Raw genomic sequence first — 17479 nt, forward strand, 5'->3', positions numbered from 1 at the left:
GAAGTTCTTACCCTTCACTTTGGTACATGTGGACTGAACTATTCATTTCGGCTAATTGCTCTTTCAGCAATTGCAAATTTGAGTTGACGAAACTTAGTTCCAAAGCAACAGTTTCTCTTAGTTTCTTGTTGGCCGTTGCCCTATAACAAAAAATAAAAGTAAAATTAAAAAAAAAAAAAAACCATTTGTAGCGAATTATTTATTGAACAAAATAAATTACTTGGCAAAGAAATAAAAAGAAACATTATTATTACGAAGCTTTAAACGAAAATCCAAATGATAATTAATTGCTTCACGGATGATTAAATGTAAATAAATTTGTTTACTTATACGCCGGAAGCGTAATGGGAGATAAATAAAGCCCAATAACTAAATAAATAATTCTATAACAAATTAACTTTACAAATCAAAACATATATAAAGTTATTTAAAATACAGGTACAAGAACATTAAAAAAAACCCCATTTTAGGTAAGATCATAAGTTTATAAGATATGTTCCATAAGTATGACACTTCCAATACTTCGTAATGCTATAAGAGTTAGTTCGAGAACAAGCGAGAATTGCATATCTACACTGGGTGTTAATTTTGCAGGACTTCCATCTTCCTATTTAGTCTGTACCAAGAAGCGATATCTAGTTTATTAGGGAGAAGGTATAAGATGCCTAAGTATTCGCGCGTGGCCTAGTCCCAGTCCCCCTTTCAAAATACAAGGGGGCACATAAAAGGAGGCCGGGCTATTTCGCCTCTCCTCAGTCGGAAAATACGTAATTTTCAAGAACCAATGAGGTGCTGGTTGTAATTTAGAGGCGGGAATTAGCTCCGGACCTATGTTTGTACTGGAGATAAAGCTGGAAATGTGGCGAATTTATACCTTCTCCCTAATAAACTAGATATGGCTTCTTGTCTGTACTAAGCCTTTGACAGCACCCCAGTCACCAGGGGGCGTCGCTTTACCTCGAATCTATGACCCACGTCACTTCATGACAAGCTCCAGTTTGTCAGTTTGTACCCAGTGACAAACTTATGGTGAACATATCTTATGAACTTTTGATAAGAAAGACGTATAAGAACCGTAATTTTAATTTAATGTCTGCAAACGTGGAAGTTTTCTTTTTCTCCAAGAGATGAAATTAAAGATATTTTGATTCAAGAAATACTTTTAAAAATTTCTTCCTGGATTCATCCCTTAGGGGGAAATTACATAAAAAAAAAACTGTCAAGGACATTGGTGGAATAAACGTGGCCTTCTACCTACGGGCTGGGGCCGAAAATATATTATATACACCTTAAAATCAACTAAAAAAAAAAAAAACAACACCACGCTTGAAACTGAACCAGAAGAGAGAAAAAGGCCCGCAGCTCTCTAATGAATTTCTCGTGTACTTTCAAACAAGATACAATCAATCTTTACGGTTGGTGATGATAAAAATCATGGAGAAATAAAACCATGTGAAAATTTAAGACTTTGGTTATAACTTCGTTTTTTGAACTGATAATAATAAGCAGTCATGATATCATAGAGCTAACACCGAGAATACGTATATGAAAGGGTTCTTGTGAAATTGGGGTGTTCTCTGGTCGTTTTTGAGTCGAAAGTAGGGACGAACTGGTACCGATAACGTATTGGTATCGGTTGGTTTCCCTATTATACATAGTTTACAGGCATGGAGTATTCCCTGCCATTAACACAAGGAGACCAGGCGACTTAGAGCGAGCGTGAAATCGTCTGCTATTTTACTCTTTACGTTGCCTGGTCTCCTTGTGCAAATGGTACGAATCCTCCTTGCGTGTAAACTATGTATATCGGATCGGTGGGTTTACTATGATACTAAACCGATCCTCGTTTAAAATGCGTTATATGCCGCTACATGACATTTTTAGATCTTTCAGGTTTCAGTAATTTATTGATGATGATAATACATTTCTATGAATGTCAATAAGCCGTGATATTATTTTGAAAGTACCTCTAAACATTGTACTTGGTAGTAAAATTCATGAAATTACTCTATAATTATTTCCTAGTATTTTTAATACATGTGTAAATGGCACTGTCCAGACTTCTACTAAAACTATTGGTATCGGTTGAAGTATCGGGTTTTGGATCATAGTGAGCAAATATCGGTATCGGTTCATGAATGCACCGGTATCGGCCATCTCTAGTAAAATCTATGACATTTAACCGTCCGGGTGGCACCGTTTTCAAGTTACGATTTTAGTGCTTTTTTTTAAGTATTTTTAGTGTCACTTCTATTTTACCCAGGTATTATCTATCGGAGGTTCCGTAGAAAAAACGCTACGCTTTGAAAATCGGGACAAAATTTGGGAGTTCGCTTTTTTTAAATTTTTTGAAGCCATAATCGTTTCTGACAAAAAACGCCTAAAAAACCCATAACACGTGATAAGAAAAATTCTTCCTACGGGCCGTCATTGTAGGTTCGTAACATTAAACACCGCCTTAAGAAATAATAGAGAGGGTGCAGCCAGTATAAGGATCCAAGATGGCGGCCACTCAAGGGGGAGGAGTCGGTTTTTCCCGGTCTCCTCTCTTTACCTGTCAATATTTGATTGATTGATTGTATAGGCTTATAACAAAAGATGGTTTTGTAGGAATAAAGACCATAATATAAAGTAAAAACTATTTATTTTCTTTAAAAGTATAGGTTCTAATACTAAAGACATTTTTTCAATTTTCATTTTAAAATGCATTTGATTTATTCTAAAATAATTCCTTATATCTTCGTAAGGAAGAAGATAAATTTTAATATTATTTTTAAATCTTACGTAAGTCATTAAGTTTTTCTTTGATATACAAAGCGTTAAGTTGTTTTCTAATGTAGAGTTCCAAAACTAATCTTTCGAGATCTTTAGTTTTGACTTTAAAGGTATGATAAGTTTCTTCCGTGTTTTCTTGAGGTTTTTCAGGCGTTTTTTCTTCAGTCTTGACTTTTATATTTTTGGTGTACGTTTCTGTTTCATCAATGGTAAAGGGTATGTTTTTAGTAGGCCCACCTCTGATAAAATTACATTTAGGGAAATGTTTTAAATGTTCTTCGTAAGGATGATCGGTCGGTTTCCAGGCTAGCAAAATCCCGTTGCATTCGAAACATTGTACTAGATCATCGGTATGTAACGAATAAAAACCCGCTCTACTTAAAGCTTTTTTATAGTTTTCATCTTGTGGCCAGGAGTAAAAAGAGTGATATCTTTGCAGCTCGGAGTTCATGATGCTGAATGAAAATTCTTATAGGAATATCTGAGTTATATCCCCCCTAAATTTACTACCCCCCTTTTTTACCTTCCCCCCTTCCTTAATATATGAAATAAAAGAAAACAGTATTAAAAAAAATGGTGACACATTTATTTTTTAAAAATACAAAAGAGATTACAAAGAGTATTTGTTAACAAAAGGATTAAGTTAATCTTTACGGGCGCGCTTCAACATGTTTGTAACAATGACGTCATTTTTCAACCGATCTCGTCCAAACTGCTTCATGAATGATTTGTGGCTCCTTTTTTTTGTTCTTTGTACTATATACATAATACAATATAGTCCGCATGTCGAACTTGACAAGTTTTGAAGTCTTCTTTGTTAAACGACCATTTTCTTGAATTTCTTTTAACAAATTCTTTAATCGAGGGGAGAAAGTTCCCTAAAGCCAAGGAGTCAAAGTAATAACCCCTTCTGTTTCCATCAAAGTAACAGCATACCCAGTGGGATCCGTCTTTATAGTGATTGTCTAAATTTATTATAATAGATGAAGGAAACTTGTCAATTTTTTCGGGTAATAAATCACTTGGGTAAACACCTAGGAAATGTGGTGTGAATCGTAGAAAGCGTGTTATCTGATCGGCGTTCATTATTTGTTTAACAAACGATTGACACGTTTCTATTTCTATCTATTTGTAACAAAGCCTGGAATTCGGCTAATACGATACAACTAAGCGTAGTGGTCGTGGGTTTTTCAAAGCCCAATTCTAATCTTAATTGTCCTTGTTTCGTGGGACTCCAATGATCTGAATGACTCGCGTAACCGTCAGGTGTTAAGTCTAAACAGTAAATGGCGTAACCCGAGGCAAAGTCGTCCATAGAGATATTGTTCCCCTTGTCATTGTAGTGGCACTTTGACCATCCTTCAAGTCGGCTAGGAATTTGATGATCCGATAATTTTAAATTGCAAACTGTTCCAAGTTTCTAATCCTGTAATATTTTACCCCGTTAAGTCCCTAATTTTAAATGTAAATCAATCTCAATGTAGAAACCTCCGGAACCGAAAAATATTACGCTGCTGTTAAGAACAATATCAAGCTTATTAAGGATTTTCGTTTAAAGTTCAAGGCTACGACCATGAAAGGTGTGAAAGGACGGAGTTCAATACTTTTTCCTTTCGTAAAAAGGAAGGTAACCCCTTTCGTATTCTTTACAATGGTATGTAAGTTTGCTGTAATACATTCGGTGTACGTAGGATTAGAGATAAAGATCATAATATAAAGTAAATAAGACAAGAATGAAGACTATGTTTTGGTCTGTTCTATTGTAATAGGGTTAGTTAGCGAAGTATTTGGAGGCCAGTGGCTACTTGCATATAGTGCATTTCTGGTTCTTATTGCTTATTATAGATTTTTTACATACAATCCAAATTTATATGATTCTCAGTTGACGAATTTAAGTAGAAAGCAAAACCTTCCGTAATATTTCCCATTCATCTGTCACTTCCTCCTTTCATATCTCTATGGGCTTATAGATGTAGGCACTAATTAAAAGTAAAAGAGCTTTTCATGAATAAAGATTATAATATAAAATAAATTTACTCCTCTTTTTTATTTTGCTCTAAAAGCAAAAGATCTAATTTTAAAATTAAATTGATATAATCAGAAGTAAATAGCTTCTGATATAATATAAACTAATTTCTCCAATCTGCGTAACTACGGTATAAGTTTATATACTATTATCAAGTAACAATACAAGTCAGTTTCACTAAGGAATATCTGAGCCCAGATTGTCACATCTATGTCAAAGTGTGGGGGGGGGAGGGAGAAGTTAGTATACTCCCGTCACGACTGTATTATCTATGCAGTTAACCCTTTAAGCAGAGTTAACTTCTTAATACAAAGGTAATTAAATTTGCGTTGTATAAAATTTATTTTGGAGTATAGGCCATAGTATACCATTCTTTAGGACTCTCATAATAAGTAGTACTTGATTTATTCTAAATTAACTTCTTCTAATTTCAAAAGAAAGTTGATATTAACTATCATTAAATTTAGTGCAAGGAATTAAACTACTTTTTAATTTAAAATGCTAAGTAAAATATTTTTGAGATTTTTGGTTTTGAAATTAAAAGCAATTACTAATTCAATTGATCATTTTCCTATATCTCTTTGTTTTTTCTTCCTTGACATCGAAAGGTTTGTTTGCTGGTTCAGCGTATTTTCCATGGACATCAATGCTGAATTGTATGTTTTTCGTTTGGCAAGCGGCACTTATAGAGTTTCCCATGCTGGAAACGTTCCTTTATATGATAGACCTTATACATTGTCAGGTAGAGAATAAAACCTTGCATTACTTAAAGATCTTAGATCAGTGGCCTCTCTCTCGCTCGCAGTCCATGGTACTGAGAAAGGTACTGAAGCTATTATAGTATCTACCCGTTATACGACGGTATTTACTACCCCTTTCCTCCCCGCAAACCAATATTTTGAGATGTTTACCCCCAATAAACCCCCCATCTGTGACGTATGCAATATCTTTGAAAATATTCTTATTTTAATTAAAGAGGACCATTATAAAAAATGTACCTTATACAAATTAACAATTACGAAAACCGTTCTCCTTTATGATCTATTATTATGTATGCCAATAAGAAATCCATATTTAAATATTTTTAAAATTTTTTAAAATTTTATACTATTAACATAAAATTTATACTGTCCTCGTTCTGGTATACGAAATCAGCGTATAAAAGGCTCTTTTCCAATGCGCACCGGACGATGACGGGCTAGCGTGTTTCTTTGGTGGTCATAGAGACAGGTGACACGTGTCTCACCTTCTATATCCATGGCCTTTGGACAATCCACGTCATTCAAATTTATGACTTCTTTATTTAAAATGTTAAAAAGAAAGAAACATTTTTGATTACCCTTGCAATATATACGGTCTGCGAACCGGGTACCTAACATGAGACAGCGACGAAGTTTATGATAAGGCGTTTCTCCTCGTCCAAATGAGATTCCGTGTAAATTTCTGGTGATGTACCTATTGAGTCGTTGTGTAGACGAAGGAAGCGTAGATTGACTATAAGGCGGTAAAAATGTCCATGACACTATTCCTGGAATTTTAGTAACAGTAGCACAACTTAGTTCTTTAACAATCAGATCGCCTGCGAGGTTGCATTTTTCGTCCTTCCCGTGTAGATACTCAAAGTCAACTACTACAGATTGCATGTTATCTAGAAGATAGTTTCCTAAATGATGATTCCCCAAATGGTTGGAGTGCGGTTTATATACTTTTCAAAGTCCTTTCACTCAGTATATTAGCTATAGAATATAAATCACATGACGAAGAGGGGGGGGGGGTGGCACGCTGAAGCACGTATGACAATAGCTCTTAAGAGGTCCAATCGTTGTCCCCAAATTAACAGTCGGTATAACAAAAGAACTGTGTTTTCGACAGAAGATTAAAAATGCAGAGACAACAATCTCCTTTTAATGTCAGGCGGTCAAACATTCTCCACAAAAGGTATATTGACAGATGTCTTAAAAGGGATGTAAAAGTATGGCTAAATTTATTAGACAGATAATTATAGTTTTGTTGAACCTATGTACCCTTAAAGCATTAACGTCTAAGGGTACGTTGACCTTTCGGACGGGTTTAAACACGTCTAATATTGTTTGTCAATCAACAATAGGTGACATAAGATTGACATCCGAGTGATTTTAAGTGGTGTCAGATTGTAACAAAAGGATGAATTTACAATAGATCTTGTAATTCAACAAAAGGATTAATTATATCAAAGGAGTTGATGCGTCAGTCCATTAGTGGGTTTTACGACAGTAAACTTTGGTCTCTGAAGATGTATTGTCAAGAAAAAAAATTCTTCAATCAATCAAATATTGACAGGTCTATTGAAGGAGTATTAGGAGTAATAGATAATTCTTCAATCAAATATTGACTGTCTATTTTTTAAAAAAAGGGGGTGTAAGCCGGGGGGGGGCAGGTGTGTATTTGATAAACAAGATAATTATATAGTTGTTCAATTTAGCTATCCATAGATAACTGGGTAGAGGTAAAGCTTCCTAAAAAGAAGGACTAAAGGGTGAAGAAGCCTGGGGAGATATAATCAAGGGGTAGGGGGAGGAGGGATATTTAGGATAAGGAAGTTAATTACAGTTGTTAAATGTATCTAACCATAGATCAATAGGTAGTACGGTAAAATGACAACACCATAAGTATAACAAAAGAAGAAAATATAATAGACAAAGCCGCTGATTTGTGTATTCGGTTAGTCTTGTGAATAATAAAAAAAATCGTCAGTTTTCGGATGACAGAAACTTTGACATGTTTTTTACGTTAGTGGTACAAAGGGCAAAGGCTTTAAATACTATACCTATTGTCATTGAGGTATAGGTTAAAATATTTTTAGGTGTCGAAGACACTTCTTTACACTTTATCCATAAGATAGCAACACTGTGCTTAATGCATGTGGTAAAAGACAGAATAAATAGAGTAATTGTCTTGATATTCAGTTTATTGACTCATAAACCGAAATAAATACAAGAGATGTTAGAAAGGGCTTGCTCCCTCCCACAAATACTATGTAATATAACAAGGAACATATATAGTCATTTATAAAATGAATTTCAGTTATAATAAAGTACAAAAATATTTTTGATCTTTTTTAAAAAAAATTTTTAAATTTTTGTCACGTTTTAAAATTTTAATTTTTTTAAACTTTTATTATTTTAACATTTTTTTCCTAACTTTATTTTAAACTTTTTTAAATTTATTTTAACAAAATACTTTTAGAACATTTCTGTGGAGATTTTTTAAAATTTTTAGTATTTTTGAGAGGAAAAAATGGTGGTCAAGTGTGTTATCCCTCCCTCCGCAGAGGAAGGGATTACCGACTTCAACTTGATGTCGGACTTGACCTTGCGCACCATTTTTTCCTCTCAAAAATACTAAAAATTTTAAAAAATCTCCACAGAAATGTTCTAAAAGTATTTTGTTAAAATAAATTTAAAAAAGTTTAAAATAAAGTTAGGAAAAAAATGTTAAAATAATAAAAGTTTAAAAAAATTAAAATTTTAAAACGTGACAAAAATTTAAAAATTTTTTTTAAAAAAGATCAAAAATATTTTTGTACTTTATTATAACTGAAATTCATTTTATAAATGACTATATATGTTCCTTGTTATATTACATAGTATTTGTGGGAGGGAGCAAGCCCTTTCTAACATCTCTTGTATTTATTTCGGTTTATGAGTCAATAAACTGAATATCAAGACAATTACTCTATTTATTCTGTCTTTTACCACATGCATTAAGCACAGTGTTGCTATCTTATGGATAAAGTGTAAAGAAGTGTCTTCGACACCTAAAAATATTTTAACCTATACCTCAATGACAATAGGTATAGTATTTAAAGCCTTTGCCCTTTGTACCACTAACGTAAAAAACATGTCAAAGTTTCTGTCATCCGAAAACTGACGATTTTTTTTATTATTCACAAGACTAACCGAATACACAAATCAGCGGCTTTGTCTATTATATTTTCTTCTTTTGTTATACTTATGGTGTTGTCATTTTACCGTACTACCTATTGATCTATGGTTAGATACATTTAACAACTGTAATTAACTTCCTTATCCTAAATATCCCTCCTCCCCCTACCCCTTGATTATATCTCCCCAGGCTTCTTCACCCTTTAGTCCTTCTTTTTAGGAAGCTTTACCTCTACCCAGTTATCTATGGATAGCTAAATTGAACAACTATATAATTATCTTGTTTATCAAATACACACCTGCCCCCCCCCGGCTTACACCCCCTTTTTTTAAAAAATAGACAGTCAATATTTGATTGAAGAATTATCTATTACTCCTAATACTCCTTCAATAGACCTGTCAATATTTGATTGATTGAAGAATTTTTTTTCTTGACAATACATCTTCAGAGACCAAAGTTTACTGTCGTAAAACCCACTAATGGACTGACGCATCAACTCCTTTGATATAATTAATCCTTTTGTTGAATTACAAGATCTATTGTAAATTCATCCTTTTGTTACAATCTGACACCACTTAAAATCACTCGGATGTCAATCTTATGTCACCTATTGTTGATTGACAAACAATATTAGACGTGTTTAAACCCGTCCGAAAGGTCAACGTACCCTTAGACGTTAATGCTTTAAGGGTACATAGGTTCAACAAAACTATAATTATCTGTCTAATAAATTTAGCCATACTTTTACATCCCTTTTAAGACATCTGTCAATATACCTTTTGTGGAGAATGTTTGACCGCCTGACATTAAAAGGAGATTGTTGTCTCTGCATTTTTAATCTTCTGTCGAAAACACAGTTCTTTTGTTATACCGACTGTTAATTTGGGGACAACGATTGGACCTCTTAAGAGCTATTGTCATACGTGCTTCAGCGTGCCACCCCCCCCCTCTTCGTCATGTGATTTATATTCTATAGCTAATATACTGAGTGAAAGGACTTTGAAAAGTATATAAACCGCACTCCAACCATTTGGGGAATCATCATTTAGGAAACTATCTTCTAGATAACATGCAATCTGTAGTAGTTGACTTTGAGTATCTACACGGGAAGGACGAAAAATGCAACCTCGCAGGCGATCTGATTGTTAAAGAACTAAGTTGTGCTACTGTTACTAAAATTCCAGGAATAGTGTCATGGACATTTTTACCGCCTTATAGTCAATCTACGCTTCCTTCGTCTACACAACGACTCAATAGGTACATCACCAGAAATTTACACGGAATCTCATTTGGACGAGGAGAAACGCCTTATCATAAACTTCGTCGCTGTCTCATGTTAGGTACCCGGTTCGCAGACCGTATATATTGCAAGGGTAATCAAAAATGTTTCTTTCTTTTTAACATTTTAAATAAAGAAGTCATAAATTTGAATGACGTGGATTGTCCAAAGGCCATGGATATAGAAGGTGAGACACGTGTCACCTGTCTCTATGACCACCAAAGAAACACGCTAGCCCGTCATCGTCCGTGCGCATTGGAAAAGAGCCTTTTATACGCTGATTTCGTATACCAGAACGAGGACAGTATAAATTTTATGTTAATAGTATAAAATTTTAAAAAATTTTAAAAATATTTAAATATGGATTTCTTATTGGCATACATAATAATAGATCATAAAGGAGAACGGTTTTCGTAATTGTTAATTTGTATAAGGTACATTTTTTATAATGGTCCTCTTTAATTAAAATAAGAATATTTTCAAAGATATTGCATACGTCACAGATGGGGGGTTTATTGGGGGTAAACATCTCAAAATATTGGTTTGCGGGGAGGAAAGGGGTAGTAAATACCGTCGTATAACGGGTAGATACTATAATAGCTTCAGTACCTTTCTCAGTACCATGGACTGCGAGCGAGAGAGAGGCCACTGATCTAAGATCTTTAAGTAATGCAAGGTTTTATTCTCTACCTGACAATGTATAAGGTCTATCATATAAAGGAACGTTTCCAGCATGGGAAACTCTATAAGTGCCGCTTGCCAAACGAAAAACATACAATTCAGCATTGATGTCCATGGAAAATACGCTGAACCAGCAAACAAACCTTTCGATGTCAAGGAAGAAAAAACAAAGAGATATAGGAAAATGATCAATTGAATTAGTAATTGCTTTTAATTTCAAAACCAAAAATCTCAAAAATATTTTACTTAGCATTTTAAATTAAAAAGTAGTTTAATTCCTTGCACTAAATTTAATGATAGTTAATATCAACTTTCTTTTGAAATTAGAAGAAGTTAATTTAGAATAAATCAAGTACTACTTATTATGAGAGTCCTAAAGAATGGTATACTATGGCCTATACTCCAAAATAAATTTTATACAACGCAAATTTAATTACCTTTGTATTAAGAAGTTAACTCTGCTTAAAGGGTTAACTGCATAGATAATACAGTCGTGACGGGAGTATACTAACTTCTCCCTCCCCCCCCACACTTTGACATAGATGTGACAATCTGGGCTCAGATATTCCTTAGTGAAACTGACTTGTATTGTTACTTGATAATAGTATATAAACTTATACCGTAGTTACGCAGATTGGAGAAATTAGTTTATATTATATCAGAAGCTATTTACTTCTGATTATATCAATTTAATTTTAAAATTAGATCTTTTGCTTTTAGAGCAAAATAAAAAAGAGGAGTAAATTTATTTTATATTATAATCTTTATTCATGAAAAGCTCTTTTACTTTTAATTAGTGCCTACATCTATAAGCCCATAGAGATATGAAAGGAGGAAGTGACAGATGAATGGGAAATATTACGGAAGGTTTTGCTTTCTACTTAAATTCGTCAACTGAGAATCATATAAATTTGGATTGTATGTAAAAAATCTATAATAAGCAATAAGAACCAGAAATGCACTATATGCAAGTAGCCACTGGCCTCCAAATACTTCGCTAACTAACCCTATTACAATAGAACAGACCAAAACATAGTCTTCATTCTTGTCTTATTTACTTTATATTATGATCTTTATCTCTAATCCTACGTACACCGAATGTATTACAGCAAACTTACATACCATTGTAAAGAATACGAAAGGGGTTACCTTCCTTTTTACGAAAGGAAAAAGTATTGAACTCCGTCCTTTCACACCTTTCATGGTCGTAGCCTTGAACTTTAAACGAAAATCCTTAATAAGCTTGATATTGTTCTTAACAGCAGCGTAATATTTTTCGGTTCCGGAGGTTTCTACATTGAGATTGATTTACATTTAAAATTAGGGACTTAACGGGGTAAAATATTACAGGATTAGAAACTTGGAACAGTTTGCAATTTAAAATTATCGGATCATCAAATTCCTAGCCGACTTGAAGGATGGTCAAAGTGCCACTACAATGACAAGGGGAACAATATCTCTATGGACGACTTTGCCTCGGGTTACGCCATTTACTGTTTAGACTTAACACCTGACGGTTACGCGAGTCATTCAGATCATTGGAGTCCCACGAAACAAGGACAATTAAGATTAGAATTGGGCTTTGAAAAACCCACGACCACTACGCTTAGTTGTATCGTATTAGCCGAATTCCAGGCTTTGTTACAAATAGATAGAAATAGAAACGTGTCAATCGTTTGTTAAACAAATAATGAACGCCGATCAGATAACACGCTTTCTACGATTCACACCACATTTCCTAGGTGTTTACCCAAGTGATTTATTACCCGAAAAAATTGACAAGTTTCCTTCATCTATTATAATAAATTTAGACAATCACTATAAAGACGGATCCCACTGGGTATGCTGTTACTTTGATGGAAACAGAAGGGGTTATTACTTTGACTCCTTGGCTTTAGGGAACTTTCTCCCCTCGATTAAAGAATTTGTTAAAAGAAATTCAAGAAAATGGTCGTTTAACAAAGAAGACTTCAAAACTTGTCAAGTTCGACATGCGGACTATATTGTATTATGTATATAGTACAAAGAACAAAAAAAAGGAGCCACAAATCATTCATGAAGCAGTTTGGACGAGATCGGTTGAAAAATGACGTCATTGTTACAAACATGTTGAAGCGCGCCCGTAAAGATTAACTTAATCCTTTTGTTAACAAATACTCTTTGTAATCTCTTTTGTATTTTTAAAAAATAAATGTGTCACCATTTTTTTTAATACTGTTTTCTTTTATTTCATATATTAAGGAAGGGGGGAAGGTAAAAAAGGGGGGTAGTAAATTTAGGGGGGATATAACTCAGATATTCCTATAAGAATTTTCATTCAGCATCATGAACTCCGAGCTGCAAAGATATCACTCTTTTTACTCCTGGCCACAAGATGAAAACTATAAAAAAGCTTTAAGTAGAGCGGGTTTTTATTCGTTACATACCGATGATCTAGTACAATGTTTCGAATGCAACGGGATTTTGCTAGCCTGGAAACCGACCGATCATCCTTACGAAGAACATTTAAAACATTTCCCTAAATGTAATTTTATCAGAGGTGGGCCTACTAAAAACATACCCTTTACCATTGATGAAACAGAAACGTACACCAAAAATATAAAAGTCAAGACTGAAGAAAAAACGCCTGAAAAACCTCAAGAAAACACGGAAGAAACTTATCATACCTTTAAAGTCAAAACTAAAGATCTCGAAAGATTAGTTTTGGAACTCTACATTAGAAAACAACTTAACGCTTTGTATATCAAAGAAAAACTTAATGACTTACGTAAGATTTAAAAATAATATTAAAATTTATCTTCTTCCTTACGAAGATATAAGGAATTATTTTAGAATAAATCAAATGCATTTTAAAATGAAAATTGAAAAAATGTCTTTAGTATTAGAACCTATACTTTTAAAGAAAATAAATAGTTTTTACTTTATATTATGGTCTTTATTCCTACAAAACCATCTTTTGTTATAAGCCTATACAATCAATCAATCAAATATTGACAGGTAAAGAGAGGAGACCGGGAAAAACCGACTCCTCCCCCTTGAGTGGCCGCCATCTTGGATCCTTATACTGGCTGCACCCTCTCTAATAATCGAAAGTTTGACCTCTATTCGAATCAATTTGACCCCGAGCAGGCGAGAGAGAGAGAGAGAGAGACAGAGAAAAAAAAAGAACATTATAAATCTGACATTGAACTTTACAATCAAGCGTGAAAAATAAAAATTAACTTTCTAAAATCACAAGACTACGTAATTGTTTATAAAAGAACTGTCTGGCAGTGAAGTGCAATGTGCATTACGTTTTCAAAGAACCATTTAACCTTTAAGAATAATAATTTTCAAGGTAACTTAGCTCACGGTTTACATTATGCTAATTTCAGTAATTTACTAAAAGAATTAGGCAATCGCTCATTCTTTATCTACGCATCGATGCCCCTGTACAATTAAAACCCCCTTCAGACGAAACAATCTTAAATGTTAGTTCTCAAAAGGACTTCCCTGTTGTAACAAGAAGTGATATCTAGTCTGTTAGGGAGAAGGTATAAGATGCCTTTCGCGCCATGGTCCCAGTCCCCCTTTCAAAATACAAGGGGGGACGTAAAAGGAGGCCGGGCTATTTCGCCTCTCCTCAGTCGGAAAATACGTAATTTTCGTCATTCGCGTCGCGCTGACGTGAGTTTTCAAGAACCAATGAGATGCTGGTTGTAATTTAGAGGCGGGGGTTAACTCCGGACCTACGTTTAGACTGGAGATAAAGCTGGAAATGTGGCGAATTTACACATTCTTCCTAATAAACTAGATATCACTTCTTGGTTGTAAATAAGCCCATGTTAACGCTATGGAGAGGACGTTAATCAACGTATCGCTTAATTACTCGGGCCCCAATTATCATAACCCGAAGTATTTAGCACCGTTTTGTAGGGGAGGAATAGGACTATAACATATTCAAAGGACTCCGCCGTATCTCTTATAGAACCAGAGTTATGAACATCCAAAGTGGCCAGTCGATATTGCTTTCCAATTAGATTTGAGAATGCGTTTTGGTACAATGGTTAGTATGACGACTTTGAGAGTGCTAGGCGTATCAAATTTAGCTAATTTAAACACTCAAAAACCTAACAGTCACGTGTCAAATTTACACCTACACGGATTGGATGGAGAAAAGTGTATAAGCCAGTCAACACCCCGTTTGGAATATAATAATCTTTACTCACATACAAACGAGCAAGCAAAAGCTATAGCTATAGGCTCAGTTTATAAATATAAAGTTGACCTACTACCTTTGTAGCGCCTAGGAATCAATTAACCTCTTTTTGGAAAAGTGAAACCCTAAAAAGGCAGAGGGTACGAACTAACACGTATTCTCTCGCCTTTGACTGTAACTTGAGCTAAGTTTTAAGTTGATGGATTTAGTAACAACAGAAGAGGATTTAGATGTTTTTAATTCTGGCCTCCAGAGTTTTAAAACATACATTTTTTTAAAAACATTAACTAATAACTACTAGACCTCTAATTGACATAGAACCAAGTAATTAGAACCATTCGAAAGAGGACAATTTGTACTATCTCAGTCTCAAAGCGTTTGTCATTAACATTAAAAATGTCGAACTTCTAGTGGCCTAAAATATGTCTATATTCTGACCCTTCGTGACGATGACAAGATTTTAAAGTTCTGGCTTCCAAAGTTAAAACTATTAGACCTCTAATTGACATAGAACCAAGTAATTAGAACCTTTCGAAAGAGGACAATTTGTACTATCTCAGTCTCAAAGCGTTTGTCATTAACATTAAAAATGTCGAAGTTCTAGTGCCCTAAAATATGTCTATATTCTGACCCTTCGTGACGATGACAAGATTTTAAAGTTCTGGCTTCCAAAGTTAAAACTATTAGACCTCTAATTGACATAAGTAATTAGTACCGTTGGAAAGAGGACAACTTGTACTATCTCAGCCTCAAAACGTTTGTAATTAACATTCAATTTTCCAAAGTTCTAGCTAGGGTCCTAAAGTTTGTCTATACTTTGACCCTTCATGGTGCTAAAATGAATTCTTTTTAAAACCTAAATTACTCGAGCTCAGTTTGACGCACGCGCAAGTACTTGGTACCATTGTACAGAGGACAATTGTATCTATTACATCCTAAAAGGCTTCACCTCGAAGTTCTTCTGAGATAGAGATACGAATCCCCAAATTTGATTAATAAATGAACAAACAAATAAACAGAAATAACCCTTTCGTCTCTACTGTACAGAGTAATTTCTTTTCTTTACACGTCAACGTCACAAGTTAACCCTTTAACTCTGACCTTATTGACATTCCCCCTTCCGGGGGCGTATAGTATTCTCTATAACAAAGTTGCCCCCAACCCGGGGGATACGTAATTCATCCCCCCATCACAACCGAAATTACTTTATTTATTAACAAAATTTTCGAGTAACAATTAAACTATATATAGACACTTCATCCCAAAACCCTAGCTCTATTAACTGTATCACCTATCATTGGGAAATGGAAATTGAATACAAACACCACCGTAGGGCGAGTACTCATCCTCTTTGCTGTGAATTAAACGGGGTCATTTTCACTTCGCGTCCTTCAAGAGCCTATTTCAACCAATCACAATGAAATAAGGAACCTTCCATGAAATAATACTGCGAAAAATATAGCGGTAGTAACATTTTTCGGGCGTGAAGCTGGGCCTCGTTTATGACAAAAGGGAATAATGCCAACAAAATAAAGTATTATATAAAACAAAATAAAAACATGCGAGATTTGGAAGTTTACCCCTACATGCCGCGGCAAAGCAATTACTGAACCGGCAGCATTAGTTTTAAATTAACGGATGAAAATTTGCTTAAATATTATAATTTATAAACATAATTAGGGTTAAGGGGAAGATTCAAATTAAGGGATTCGATAATTTTAAGTTTTGGTGGCTTTAAAACTCAAGGTTAACTACATTTCTTTTCTACAACCCGAATTTTTTTTTAAAAAAAAACGTATAATTGATGTTACCAAAAGTTCATAAGGTATGTTCACCATAAGTTTGTCACTGGTTACAAACTGGAGCTTGTCATGAAGTGAGTGAGATAGGTCTTAGATTCGAGGTAAAGCGACGCCTGGTGAGGCGCTGTCAAAGGCTTAGTAATGCAGACTAAATAGGACTATAGATGGAAGTCCTGCAAAACTAACCGAGTGTAGACATGCAATTCTCGCTTGTCGTTCTGCTAGAACTAGCTCGAGCTGTAAGTCTAAGACTAGCATTACGAAGTATAAGTAGTGTCATACTTATGGAAGGAACATACCTTAAAAACTTATGATGTTACCTATCGAGAATTTGAATGAATTATCAACCGATATTTTTCTCAGTATAAAAATTATTCAGTTCATTTCAAATTCCATAAAAACTAATAACCGTACGGTTTTTCTTAATAAATAATATTTTCCGGGTTTTGAAAATACGATAATTTAAATTGAAATTATAACGGGGAAATTTTTTTCCTTTAATTTCAAGATCCCGTTACCCCCTAGGAATGAGTACCACCACCACCCAATTAGGTTACGGTTATAAAAGAGATGTTATTGGACTTTAGCAAGCACCACGTCACGTGGTTAGGTTAAAGTCTGGAATTTCTAATTATAATAATAAAAAGAAAAAAAAAATATCTCTGGCGCGCGCTGATCACGCTATGAGTCGGCGTAAATTTTATACAAAAATTAAGTCTAATTTACCATGGAGACTCAATTGGATTCAAATTACGGTATATAATTAACAGTAGGGATGTAATACCTAGTTACAG

General features: G+C 34.3%; 1 protein-coding gene and 1 long non-coding RNA gene across 6 annotated transcripts in view; one reads left to right on the top strand and one right to left on the bottom strand.

The window, feature by feature from the left end:
* The window catches only part of Rhp (GTP-Rho-binding protein rhophilin), a 38099-nt gene that overhangs the window by 5335 nt on the left and 15285 nt on the right, over positions 1 to 17479 (bottom strand). For all 5 annotated transcript variants that reach the window (XM_089848191.1, XM_089848188.1, XM_089848187.1 and 2 more), the window contains exon 3: positions 12 to 140. In XM_089848191.1, coding sequence (XP_089704317.1) covers positions 12 to 140 — 129 coding nt within the window. The remainder of the gene's footprint in view (positions 1 to 11; positions 141 to 17479) is intronic.
* Positions 9806 to 10490, top strand: LOC149651324 (uncharacterized). Its single transcript, XR_016371171.1, has 2 exons — positions 9806 to 10065; positions 10141 to 10490. It is a non-coding gene; the product is annotated as an uncharacterized LOC149651324 (long non-coding RNA).

Source organism: Phalangium opilio, unplaced genomic scaffold (genome assembly GCF_054372755.1).
Source record: "Phalangium opilio isolate 3A_F unplaced genomic scaffold, DU_Popi_V2 ptg000082l_1, whole genome shotgun sequence".
Lineage (NCBI taxonomy): Eukaryota > Metazoa > Arthropoda > Arachnida > Opiliones > Phalangiidae > Phalangium > Phalangium opilio.